Source organism: Ambystoma mexicanum, chromosome 3q (assembly GCF_040938575.1).
Source record: "Ambystoma mexicanum isolate Mex_15411 chromosome 3q, UKY_AmexF1_1, whole genome shotgun sequence".
Lineage (NCBI taxonomy): Eukaryota > Metazoa > Chordata > Amphibia > Caudata > Ambystomatidae > Ambystoma > Ambystoma mexicanum.
In genome coordinates, this window is record NC_090926.1 from 571009801 (window position 1) to 571022349 (window position 12549).

The 12549-nt window shown below is 42.8% G+C and overlaps 1 protein-coding gene across 3 annotated transcripts in view; it reads left to right on the forward strand.

Moving 5' to 3' along the window:
- The first annotated feature begins 5566 nt into the window (after positions 1-5566).
- SLC23A1 (solute carrier family 23 member 1) overlaps positions 5567-12549 on the forward strand; it is a 945676-nt gene continuing 938693 nt past the window's right edge. The window contains exon 1 of one of the 3 annotated variants that reach the window (XM_069654343.1): positions 5567-5679. In XM_069654343.1, the coding sequence (XP_069510444.1) occupies positions 5644-5679 (36 nt within the window). In that variant the 5' untranslated portion in view covers positions 5567-5643. The remainder of the gene's footprint in view (positions 5680-12549) is intronic. The other 2 variants (XM_069654344.1, XM_069654345.1) reach the window with 2 other exon arrangements.

The following is a 12549-nucleotide window of genomic DNA, read 5'->3' on the forward strand; positions in this document are numbered from 1 at the left end:
GAATTGTCCATAAGGTAGTTTATTTTCAGATGTTTCACATGATGGCTATGATAATGGAGAAGCAAGTTTTTATCTGTTTCTTTATGGTATGGCTTAACTAGTAATGACCCATCTTGGTGGAAGATAGTCACATCTAGGAAATTAATTTTCTCTTTTTGTATCGTCATTGTGAATTGCAGATGTCGATTGCATTGATTTAGCCAAGTCAGGAACATGTTGGCTTCGATTTCTGTACCTTGCCATATGGCGATGATATCATCTATATATCTGGCCCACGAGAGGAGGTGTTTTTCAAACTGATTATTTATATAGATATATCTTTTTTCAAAAAATTCAACATATAAATTAGCCACACTAGGGGCTATGGTAGCTCCCATCGCAGTTCCCTCAGTTTGTTGGTAAAACTGCCCTTGGAACTCAAACACGTTTTTAGTAAGCGAGACTTCTATGCACCAGAGTATGAATGAAGTTGGAACTGGATTATTATCTAGGCACGTAAGGAGTATTTCCTTTATGGTTTCGATGGTTTCTTGTTGCGGTATGTTGGTGTATAATGCAACTATATCAAGGGTTATCAGGAATTGTGTGTTACTGTCGTAGGCGAGATTTTCAAATCTTTTAATCACTTCTTTGGTGTCCTTTAGGTATGATTTCATTAGAGTGACATATTTCTTAAGATAAAAGTCGCCATATTTTGACAAAGGTTCAAGGATAGAGTTTATCCCTGCAACGATCGGTCTCCCTGGAGGTGTTATTAGAGTTTTATGAATCATAGGGAAGCAGTAGAAGGTAGGAGTGTATGGGTCTGGATTAGTCAAGAATTCACTTTCTTGTCGACTGATCCATCCTTGTTCGTGTGCTTTTCCAACCTTGAGTTCAATCATTTTTCGAAGTTCTATAGTAGGGTCTTCACTTAGTTTTTATAATACTGGTTGTTGTTCAACTGGCTTAGGCATTCATTGATGTAATCGTCTTTGTCCAATATGACTATCCCTCCTCCTTTGTCTGCTGTCTTTATTATAATGTTCTCATTCTTCGAGAGGTTATTAAGTGCCTCTTGTTCAGGGCGACTTAGGTTGTGAAATATAGGATTGGATTTATTTTCCAATATTTCTACTTCTTTGAGAACTCGTTTTTCAAAGATTATCGACTCTGGAGAATGTGTATAATTAGGAGGACAGAAGTGGGACGGATTTTTTAGCCCGGTATGGTTTTTAGTGGTAGTAGCGGGCATTTCATTAGTAGTGTCTGCAAAGAATTCTTTGAAATGGATCTTGCGCATTAATTTGAAGAAGTCATTACAGAAAAGGAAAGGGTTGTGCTTTTTAGTGATGACAAAGCCCAGGCCTTTATTGAGAACTAGTTCTTCTGTCTCTGTAAGTTTATACTTGGAAAGGTTCACTAAGAGCGATTGCTGCTCCGTGTTTGTCGTTGGTCCAATTGTTGGTCCAATTGCCCTGGTTGGGGCCTTGTTGTAAAAAACTCCTTGATCTATTACCGCAATTACCTTGTCCTCTTTTTGTACTGCCCCGTCCTCTTTGTGGTGTGGTGTTATTTGCGGCTACATCATCTGGGTCGCTGCTGCTGTTACTTGAGGTAAACAAAGTTGCTTGAAAGTGGACTCGGCGATTAAGATTGGGGTTTTGAGATCTGTTCCCCTGTTGACCTACGGTTTTGTAGCCTTCTTGGGTGTATGGGTAGGCTTTCTCATGGGTATATCTAGTAAGATTTTTTTTTAGGCATTGTATTCGTTCCAAGGTATTATTCTGTTTAAACTCTTTCATCTCCTTTTCGATTTCTTCTAGTCTTTTTTTTACACTATCTAGTGAGATGGTTTTTTTAATTTCTTCTTCCATTTTAGTTAGGTCTATTTCTATTTTCTCTGCTACTTCTTTAGCAGTGTCTATAATGAGAATCAAGCAATCTCGGCCACACCGATTCGCTATATAACTCCATTGGAGCTTGTATTTAGGGTTATCAAGGAACAAACGGGGTTCATTCAGAACTGTGAGGCCTTGTGGTAGAGCCTTGTTTTTTAAATATTCGAGCATGATTGCTCCATGGAGTTCTGTTCTTATCAATCTTTTTCTTAGTTGTAAAATCTCGTCCCATTCCTTACTTTGGTTTTTTTTTTGTTCTAGCTCGCTGTTGTTAATGATGGAGATGGCATTCATAAGTGCCGTCGCATAGTCATCACTATAGCCTAAGGTTTTTTCTTCTGCCATTGTTGTAAGTATAGTAATTTGAATCTGCACCCGTTTGTTGGGTAAACAATAGTCGGTTGTTAGTTCGAAGTTATAGAAATGCTCTTGGTACATCCAAAAGCGAGAGTCCAGTCATTAAACAGCAATTTCACTCTTTTTAGATTTCCCGTGACTGTTAGCCACTTTGAACTAATTAACAAAAAGGAGGGAATCCCAATGTTACTACTAAAGTAGATGCTCTACCTTTTATCGGGGAGATGAACTCATTTTACAAGAGAGATAGTTAGCACATACCAACAGCTTACAGTAAACATTAAATCAGAGCTGTGATTTTCTCATGATCAAAAAATACATTTTTATTGCTAGCAAATTTTCATACAAAGACACAATTCATTAATATAAAAAACGAGAGTGGAGTCACTTTCGGTGGGTAGTTATAATGACTAAAACCCTGTCTAAAACCCGACACAATAGTCGTGACATATGGACCTATATGAAGTGAGGAAACATATTTTGAGTATACGTTAAGAGATTCGAAGAGAAAGTATAGATGCAATTTACCCAACTTACACTTCTCTTAGCTATTATTATTAGAGTACATATAACAGTCTACGGGTTACTCATCTAGAATATGAACTCGACATGTTTCAGTTCTCGTACAATAATTTTGGAACTTTCTTCAGGAGGTATGTCACTGTGAATTTTCTAGCAATAAAAATGTTTTTTTTGATCATGAGAAAATTACAGCTCTGCTTTAATGTTTACTGTAAACTGTTGGTATGTGCTAACTATCTCTCTTGTAAAATGTGCGCACTAACGACACCTAACCTGATTTACCTTACTCCCACCACTCCTGGCTTGCACCTGACCCCTGCATCTGATGAGTCATACTGTACTATAGCCGATTATGTATATACAAATCTGCATGTCAATGTCTCTTTGGCCCTCCAAGGCTACACCTCCTTATTATATGTATTTATGCACCTGTTGTACTTAATGATATGCACCTGTTTATGCTATGTAATCAAGCTATAAGACTTCTTGTACTGTTTGCGCCCAGCTACCCAAGTGTTTGGTGCGCATTAGCAAATAAATAAACAAACAAACAAACAAACATCTCATCCCAGCCGCTGTCCTTCTGATGCACTTACTTGGCTCACCCTACCTATGGGTGGTTGCACTTATGTTCTTCTCTTAGAACTTAGCCAGAGCACTTCTCCATGACCATCAAAGCGCCTTTCCCTCAGCCCCACCCCCTCTGCACTTGCATGTTCTGAACACTCACAAGGCATAGTAGGTTTGTCTCCCCTTCTCTTTATTCTCATTATTGTTTGCACTATTAACTTAATTATTTATCCTTGCTGTAATTCATTGTCATCCTTCCCCTTGTCCCCACCTTGTTTACCATGTGGGCACTTTGAACAGTTTTGCTAAGTGTATAAGCGCCAAACAAGTGCCCATTAAATAAATAAATAAATACATTGAACCGTTTTGATGCACATTTATAAAGAACAGTTTAACAAGCCTGTGTTTTGGGCCAATTTAAAGCTTTAAAATACAAAGCAGAAACCCAGATGCAATCTCTTAAGTTCACATCCATTAGTTTGTTGGTACTTATATACTTCCCTTGATGATGGAGGTAATTAAGATGGAATCATTCCCATTTTGCATAATACACTTCTATAACATTTTGTTTTTAAAATTGTCATTTTAGGTTATGTGATTTGTACACTTTTCAAGTGAGATCTATAAAATGTGATTATTTTACTTTATGGTACATACTACAAAAGGAAGTGGTAAAGTGCAGGAATTGCAGAGTGGGCGCAAATCCCAGTTTCTCCTTTTAACTATTGTGTAATACTGACCATTTTATTCAATCTTGCATTGCCTAATCTGTCAAAATTGCCAGTCCCTAATCATTCACAATTGTCACCCTTCGGAGTGAGCTTGTTCTCAGGGTATGATCTTCAAACCAGCTTCACTCATGGTTTCACTGGCTATTGTGTTGCCTCCTCTATAATAGCGAGTCTTGACATACTGCACACCACAGCCACTTGCACCTTCCTGGTAGCTTCCAACCTTCATCCGCTATCTATGTTATGGTAGGTTTACCTTTCTCCTTGCTTCCAATTGGGCTCCTGTATCCACACTAGAGCACTTTTGCATTCTGTGAGGGGGCTGATCTGAGTCGTTTATCTATTCTAGATTGTGTGCACCTTTTGCCTACGATCTGTGTCCTGAATTACTATGACTGGTGTAACTTCCTTGTAACTGCTAATAATGAAAAATGACCTGTACCGATGCTAGAATGCAAGTAGCCTTGACGTGGACTGCTGATGTTGGCCTTAAAATGCTACTTATTTATCCTTCTTATTACAGCAAGAATGACGATTTTAAGGGGACTGAAAGGAAAGGGAGTACCTTTGGCTTTTTTAATCATTGTGAGGCAACATGTCAAGCTATGTTTTGCAATCGCGATTTGGGGGGTGGTCTGACCAGTTATTCTGGATCCCTTAAATTCTTTGGATTGATGGAGGAGGGCACCAAAGGTGTCCATGCCCAGGGCCCCAAAAGTGCTTAAGATGGCACTGCCCAGCTACGTTTTATTTCTCTATCTCTCGTCCTTTCGGCTCTCCTAGTTTATATTTAAGAAGTCTGGCTAATCATTTCAATACTAAACATTACCCTGGTCCCTAACATATTATAGTGATTGAAGGACAATGCAACACGATCCTCCCTCGACCACGCCCCTTCCAACTTTATTGGCCTCCTCCTTGTCCTCAAGCTTTTCAGTTTCTGTCGTATTGGACAAAACGTAAATATTATTATTGCGAAAATGTATCACCACAAAGCACAGCCGTGGCATGCTCACGTGCACACCGGGTTTGCAGCGCAGCAGACATGTTGGGGCCTAGGGCTGGCGGTGCAGGGCATTTTGCCACAGTAGGCAAAGTGGCATTTTCTTCACCTATGCCTCCTTGCTCAGGGACAACTTTGCTGCTTGTGTGATCGCGCGGCGCCCGCCTGTCTTGTCTGAACTAGGAATATTCCACGAGCGCGTCTAGGTACATGGAAAGAGACGATGCACCAGTCACTCGTGGGGTGTGACCTGCCAGGTGTAACATGACCTGAACTCACTCCATAATGTTGCTTTCAGCAAGGCCGGGTTGGCAGTAGATGCATGAGGGACTGTAACGCTTTAACGATTCTGGCCCCCATATCTGGCTGTTCCAATCTGTTTTTCTTAATAAAAGACACTCTTCAGGAAGTTAATATATTATCGCTCAACTCAGCAGTCACTTACTAATCAGCTACTGATAGTACTGGTTATAGATTGACCAATTTAACAACGGTGGTTGCGTTTGGGTAAAGTCCTCCCCACACATCACTGCAGCAGGAATACTTCGGGGTAGACACTGCAGGGGGGACTGGCTCCATAATGGTGAACGCAATCTCAGAAGACTTTAAATCGAAGGTGAGTGCCCTTTACAACCCGTTTACTTACGTTTCTAATAGTTCTGGCATGAAAGCGTCCATACATGTATGAACAGTTGTTTGCTTTTATGGTGACAAAAATGATCGTCAAAGCCAGTGCTTTAAATGGAAAGAAAGAAGCGCAGGTACTCACCAATCTAGGCTTTAAATTGCTCTCTTCCTGGCCTGGCTGTATGAAATTCACCCTCTCTCCCCACCCAGTCACGTAGTTCTCTATTTGTCTCACTTTCTATGTGTGTCTTGGCTTTGGATCTCAACTTTTTGTATCACTTTCTATTTGCCTCTCCCCCAACTTAACTCTGTGCCAATCATATTTCCACCCTATTTCACTCCGTGTAAGTCACATTTTTTTCTGAGCTTGGGCATTGGAGCCCTAGCTTACTAAAACATGACAATCAGCGATTCCAACCATAAACTCAGTATATGATTATGATTGGTTAATTATAACATGCTTAATGCCAGAGGTTTTTAAGCGCAGACCCGAGGATCAAGCCTGTGTTGCTCCATGTCGTCTTGCTTCTAAGGCGAGCGCACTGTCCCTGAACTATCCTCTCGAGACTTAAATGGGTGCACCTTTAAGTCATTCACTTAAAATATGATTCTGTCAGCATAATGCAGTCACCTCTCTTGCCCTGTTTGAACACCAATACTGTGATGTATAAAAGTTGGTAGGGTTTGAAAGAAATTAATCAGAAAGACAGCTAATACTATACGAAGAACTATTATCACTGGCTAAACTAGTGTGCTTAAAGAGAAAAGTCACAGAAACACTCCCAATCCCTGTTGAAACCTGCTGAGGGCCACAGGATGGCTGCATAAAGGAAACAATGAGCAGACACTTAGCTTCAGACCTGACATTCCTAAGGAGTTGTTCTGATTACCTTTAGATGTATGATTTAGCTACAAACCTGATCATCCAAAAGATGCTCTGCAGATCCTTCTGAGGGTAACGCGCCCTGCCTACTCTTTGGTGGAAAGGGGGCACTTTCTTCCTTCTGCTAACTGAAGAGAGGACCACTCACTATCCCTGACACTGGTGTTTTAGTTCCCCCATGCACTTGGATTGCTCGCACCATGAGTGCAGAAGCATGGAAGTTCAGGTGAACCTGAGTTTCAGTTCATTCTTGGAACTTCGCAGTGCAATCATACAAAATGCCTCCTGCCGTGTGTTAGCACGGCAGGGGGCATTTCCACGAATTCCATGGCAATCCGCCAGCTTGTACCAGTTGCTAAAAGCTGGCGGAGTCCACAAGAATCGAATGTGTGTCTGTCATCATCAGACTCATATTCTGATAGATATGCATTCGTTTTTGAAAGATAGAGCAAGATCGAGGGGGGGGGCATGTATTTTTTTTTCTGGGTCCCCACCCAAGCCAGTGAAAACCTTGAAAATCCCTTGGAGTGTGACACATTAGGTAAAAACAAATGCATACATCCTGAAGACGTGTTTTTCACTCTTCATTTACTGCTCTGGAATATTGGAAATTGCCCCCCTGAATCGGGCCCAATGTTAGGGCGAATTTTTGCAGATGACCCAGTGTGAATAAAGGATTTGCCCAGGATCACACACTTTGGTTAAGTGGCGAAATCCAGATTGGAGCCCAGTGGGTGATTTAAGCAGTTGGCCACATATCTTGCCATATAATATAAGAATTTGCTATGGTTTTGGTTTGAAAATATTAAAGAATAGTTTTATAGCAATGCATTGAAACGTACACAGATTACATAAAGCACTAACCTGGCATTATATAAATCATTTTAGAAGACCACAGTATTTCACACAGCATGCAGCATTGCACTGCCCTACAATGTATTATTCCCCCTCCCCCTCATCAAGACCTTTTAATATGCAATAGTCCTTCCCCAGGCACCCCCGAGCCTGTCCTAACAACCTCAACTCGCCCTTTGTGTAATGCTTTGTTGGCAGAGGGGCAGATTCCATTCTTCTGCTGTGACATTACACAGGGCAAAGTGTGAACGCCGAGCTGGGGAGGCTTTGGAATGCTAATGTGTGTGGGGCGTTTGGAAAAGTTATTGAGTACTGGTACTCTCTTCAAGCTTGAAGAAGTCCCGGCCCTCAATACGGCCAAAAATAAGAAGTGCACACGACTGTCCGAAGTGCATATGACTGTCCAAGGTACAGAATTCACAGGCGGCACGAGAAAGTGGCATACCAGAAAACCTGAGCTGCCAACAGCAAACACACACTGACAGAGACTGTACATAGACCTAGGCACTTGGAAAATACTTTAAAATGCCTTTGTTGCATTTCGTTGTGTTTTTACTCCAGTGGTGGTAAAATCGCATGGAAATTGCATAAGGTTTTGTCATTTCCAAAATATGCATCAGTGAGTTCTTAATGTGCAGTGAACGTCAGCATATATCTACTGACTTGACCCCAGTACGGTCATAGCTGCTGGATCGTCCATCTTTGGCAAGGCCACCAAGAAGACAAACGGAGCCCTACCTACCTCATACTTCATGCACCTGAATGCCTTTGAGAGGGGTGCGCCCAGGACAGCGTTGAATGCGCCATTCCTCCTTTTTCTCTTAGGGTACCCTTCCCTGCCTCCCCCTCCAGTAGCGCCCCGAAGCGTTTTTGGCTGCATGCCTGTCTTGTACAAAACACCAAATAAATAACAGAAGTAAAAAATGGGAACTCAAAAGGCCAGGTGAATTTACCAAGACGATGTGCAATTTAGCACCACTGTCTCAAAGCATACCGAAATGCAGAATAACACAAGCGTAAGCTTTTCAATTCATATTACATAGAACAGTTAATGTAATCCGTTGACCACTTCGTTCAACAAATATTACTTTTCTCTCCCTTAGGTACTTGAACATGCAAAGAGCTTGATTCACAGAGCGGTTTGCACTGGGATTGCGCCATTATAAAACACTTCTTTGAATCAGGCCTAAAGCCTGAGATTGGGCACATGGTTTCACCAGATCAATCACAGAAATGAATTCAAATTCACGAGAAGGACCCATGGATACTATGAATCTGTAATACTCAAAATCACTACCTGACGAGGGGGGTGTGAAGGGATCCCAGCCAATGGGGAGGCTCAGAACGCGGGCGTTAATGGTAATCCCGCCGCCTTGAGACTCTTCAGGGCTGGCGGCCACCATCTCTCCTCACCGGGGAATCAGGTAAGCCTTTCTCCCCTCCCTCAACCCATCCATAGAATTCCCTTCTTGCCCTCCCACCCCCACTAACCTTCTTTTCTGCCCATTTCGGGGAGCTGAGGCTCTGGCAACACTTCAATCCCCAGCGCGTCCGCTCACGATCTGTGATAGGCTGTCATGGAAAGGAAGAAGGGACTACATGTAGTCCCTTCTTCCTTTTAATGACGGACATTTTTTTGTTTACTTTTTTCCTATTTTTTGAATGACCACCATGGAAAGGGAGAAGGGACTACATGTAGTCCCTTCTCCCTTTGCATGGTGGCAATTTTGTTGGTTTACTTTTTTTCACTTATTTTCAATGGCCGCCATGGAAAGGGCAAACAGACTTCGTTTTCCCTTCCCCGGCAGCCATTTTTTGAACTTTTTTTTTTGTTCCGAAACGCCAGAGCTTTTCCGAACAGAAAGAAAATGCTTTTAGTACCCTGGTCTAATGGGCTGGGGTACTAATAGCAATAAGCCCCTCGCCTGCGGGCCATTAACGCATACGTAATGCCCCCGGGGCCTTTGTAAAGGCCCTCGTTATGCTCGGGCCTGTAACTAAGGGCCCCAGGGGCATTAACTTATGCAGTAATGGCCCGCAGGCTCTGGGCTTATTGCCTAATTAATACTTTCGTAAAGTAAGGCCCTAGGCTTTGCAGTTGTGATTGGCTATGACACTACAACTTTACAAGACTTTTTACATGTCATTTAACATATCCTTTTCAAGATACTATATTATGATACATTCATGTTGTGACATATTCATCATTCACAACTCCCTAGGAAAGGCCCAACCAGGGGATGGCGAAATCACTGTCTGCAAAGTGATATTGCTAAATTCAACACCAATTTCAATACGTCAGCATAGCACATTTTTTGAGCCATTCGCCACTTTTTGGCGAGTTTCATTTTCCTGCTCAACATTTTGGGTCTTGTGGCGGATTACCTTTTGGCAAGGGTATAGAAACCCTGGCTTTTTTACATTTTTTATTAAATAATAAAATGATGCAGGTAATTCCATCTCTGAAAGGGTAATCTGCTGATTAGACTCCCCTTTCATGAGCTCTATGGCTAAAACATAGTGTGCATCTGTGTCCTGCTGCATCAGTATCCTGATTTGCAGCACCTGCTCTACCAGTGGCACAGAGCAGGTTCAGAGGCAGGTTCAGAGGCCCCAGTTGCCCATTTGACAGTGGCAGTAACAGCCAATCTCTGCAACGCAGGGACTGCACTTAACATATGCACCCCTGTACAAAAACGATGATGGTCATAGGTAACATGTGATGGTGGTAGGGTAAACTCTAAATGTAAGCTATGCCTGAGCTAAGATATGATGCACAGCACTACTTATGATCATTGTAGCCACATCCAATTTGATATCACACATGTGTATGCTCCTGTGAGTCAGCCCAGCTGTGGAAGTTGATGTGTATTCTGGCCAGTCAGGCTGAGCCTGCCATATGATAGGAACCTGAATGGCCACGTATCCTCTTTGATCTGTTTGTGAGGACAGCTAAAACCATCCTCCAGAGACAGCCGTACAACAGGCAGCCGTCCTGGGCCCAGGCGTCAAGGAGCACACACATTCAAAGGGAGTAGCCTCAAACAAGGGTGCTGCATTTCTAAAGGCCTTTGATCCTTGTGAGAAGGGACGGTGCAGGGTTACAGTAGACATGAGGGATCTGTACAGTGGATAATGACTTCCACCATTTTGTTTCTCTCTGCCTCTCTCTCTCCTTCCTGTCCCTTCCACCTCCTCTAGAGAAAAGCACTTTGGGTGTGATGTAAAATACAATTTTCAAAGGATAAATACCAATCACAATACAGCATTCTATAAAAATGAATAAAATTACATAACACAGAAAAAATTCATAAATACCAATACACGATCCATCCAATAGGGTGCCTTCTTATAAGTGCACACATTTTAAAAATAGGGGGATTTTCGATGGGAGTCCAAGGGGCCAAGAGAACTGCATAATACTCCCAAGTAATTGGGGACAAAACTCCTTCAGACTGCTCTCTAAATGCCCAATCTTTTTAGGGCAGTTAGGTGAGTAGCCCCTTTCTTTGGTACATACCTCTCTTGGTACATGCCTCTTTTCAAGAATGATAGCAGTGCCCAAGCTGTCAAGACAGAGTCCACTGTCAAGAGAAAAATAGAACTTCAGGCCTATGGGTGCGGATGTTAACTGACCTAAGCACCAGCAGTTAAGTGGACTGCCGGATGTTAGTATAAGCCGGGCAGAACAATAGAAGAGGAACCCTTTGCTCTCTATCAGCACCAAAAGCTGGCCATCCCGCCTCGTCTGGGTACCCCCTTCATTTGGCTGTGGTACCCCTCAGCTGCAAGCAATCAAATCTTGCGTGGGTGAGCGGCCAACGTTCTCTCCTGGTAGAGCCCCAAATTAAATGGGGCTCAATCGCCTCTACCCGGCTGATCACCGCATGTGCTCTATCTGAAATGGTTGCAAACTCCATGAGACCCCTGTTCCTCTTGAACACTTCTCTCAGACTGCTTTTGTAGGATCTCATTTGACTTTTAGATAGCAAAATGGCTGGAGGTAAGAGTATCCGAATATTTATATGGGACATTGCTACATCAATGTAAAAGAGCCAAGGGATTTCCCTCCAATTGTCCCTAGTAATTACAGACCTAATGATAAAGTCACACAATGATGCATATTCATTTTCCCAAAGCCTAATTCAAAATGTTAAAGGAGCTGAGGCCCACTTGTCCTCCCAGAATTTCATTCCCAGTTCTCTGTGCATGGAGATACAGGGAGTGGATCCCGGTAGTCCCAGTAACCTTCTAAAAAATGTGTTCTCCTTCACCTGGATCTCGGGGGCTTTCTAAATACCCCAAAGTGGTGCTCCATACAATGTTACTGCTTTAGTCTGGGCGGAGTAGATTTCTAGAACAACATCCAGCGGTGTTCCTGGCAGCGGGACAAAAAACATGTAATCCCTCCCACTTATTGGCTTAGCTTTGCAGATTGTTTCTTAATATGCGCAGTGCCCATAAGAGTCTCTGAGAATCTGACCCCCAGATCGCAAATTCCTTCACTCTGGGTATTATCTCCCTATTGCAAAGCATTGGATGCATTTTAGCAGACCTCTTTTGTCCCGTGCACCCCATTACTGCAGATTTCTTGGTTTTAATTTTGAGCCCCAGATTTTCCATAAAGGCAGCATTGGCAGAGATCAGCACCTGGAGGGTCCTTGGGGTCCTGGCAAAAAGCACTGTGTCACCTGCATATGCCAGAACTGGAAAAGCCCTGCCTCCCTGATACGGATAATCCACCCTTGTGTCCACCAAAGCCTTTAGAAGCCCATTAATATAAAGGGTGAAAAAGATCGGAGCTAGAACACACCCTTGGCGGACACCACACCTGACCTTAAAACACGTGGTGCAGTGCCCCACCAAACCACTGCCCCCCCCAAACCACTGCGCACACATGCCTCATTCTCTCTGTGCCTTGCTTGTAACACCACCAAAATGTCCTCAGGGCAACCCATGGAACCAAGTACGGCCCACAGCATAGTACGATCCACTTTGTCGAAGGTTGTGCTCAAGTCCATGAAGGCTAGGTATACTCCCTCCCCCCTACAAAAAAACAGAATTGGAGACAAGTAGGCAAAGGTTAAGGCTCTCTGTTCCATAGTGCCCACCCCAGGGTGA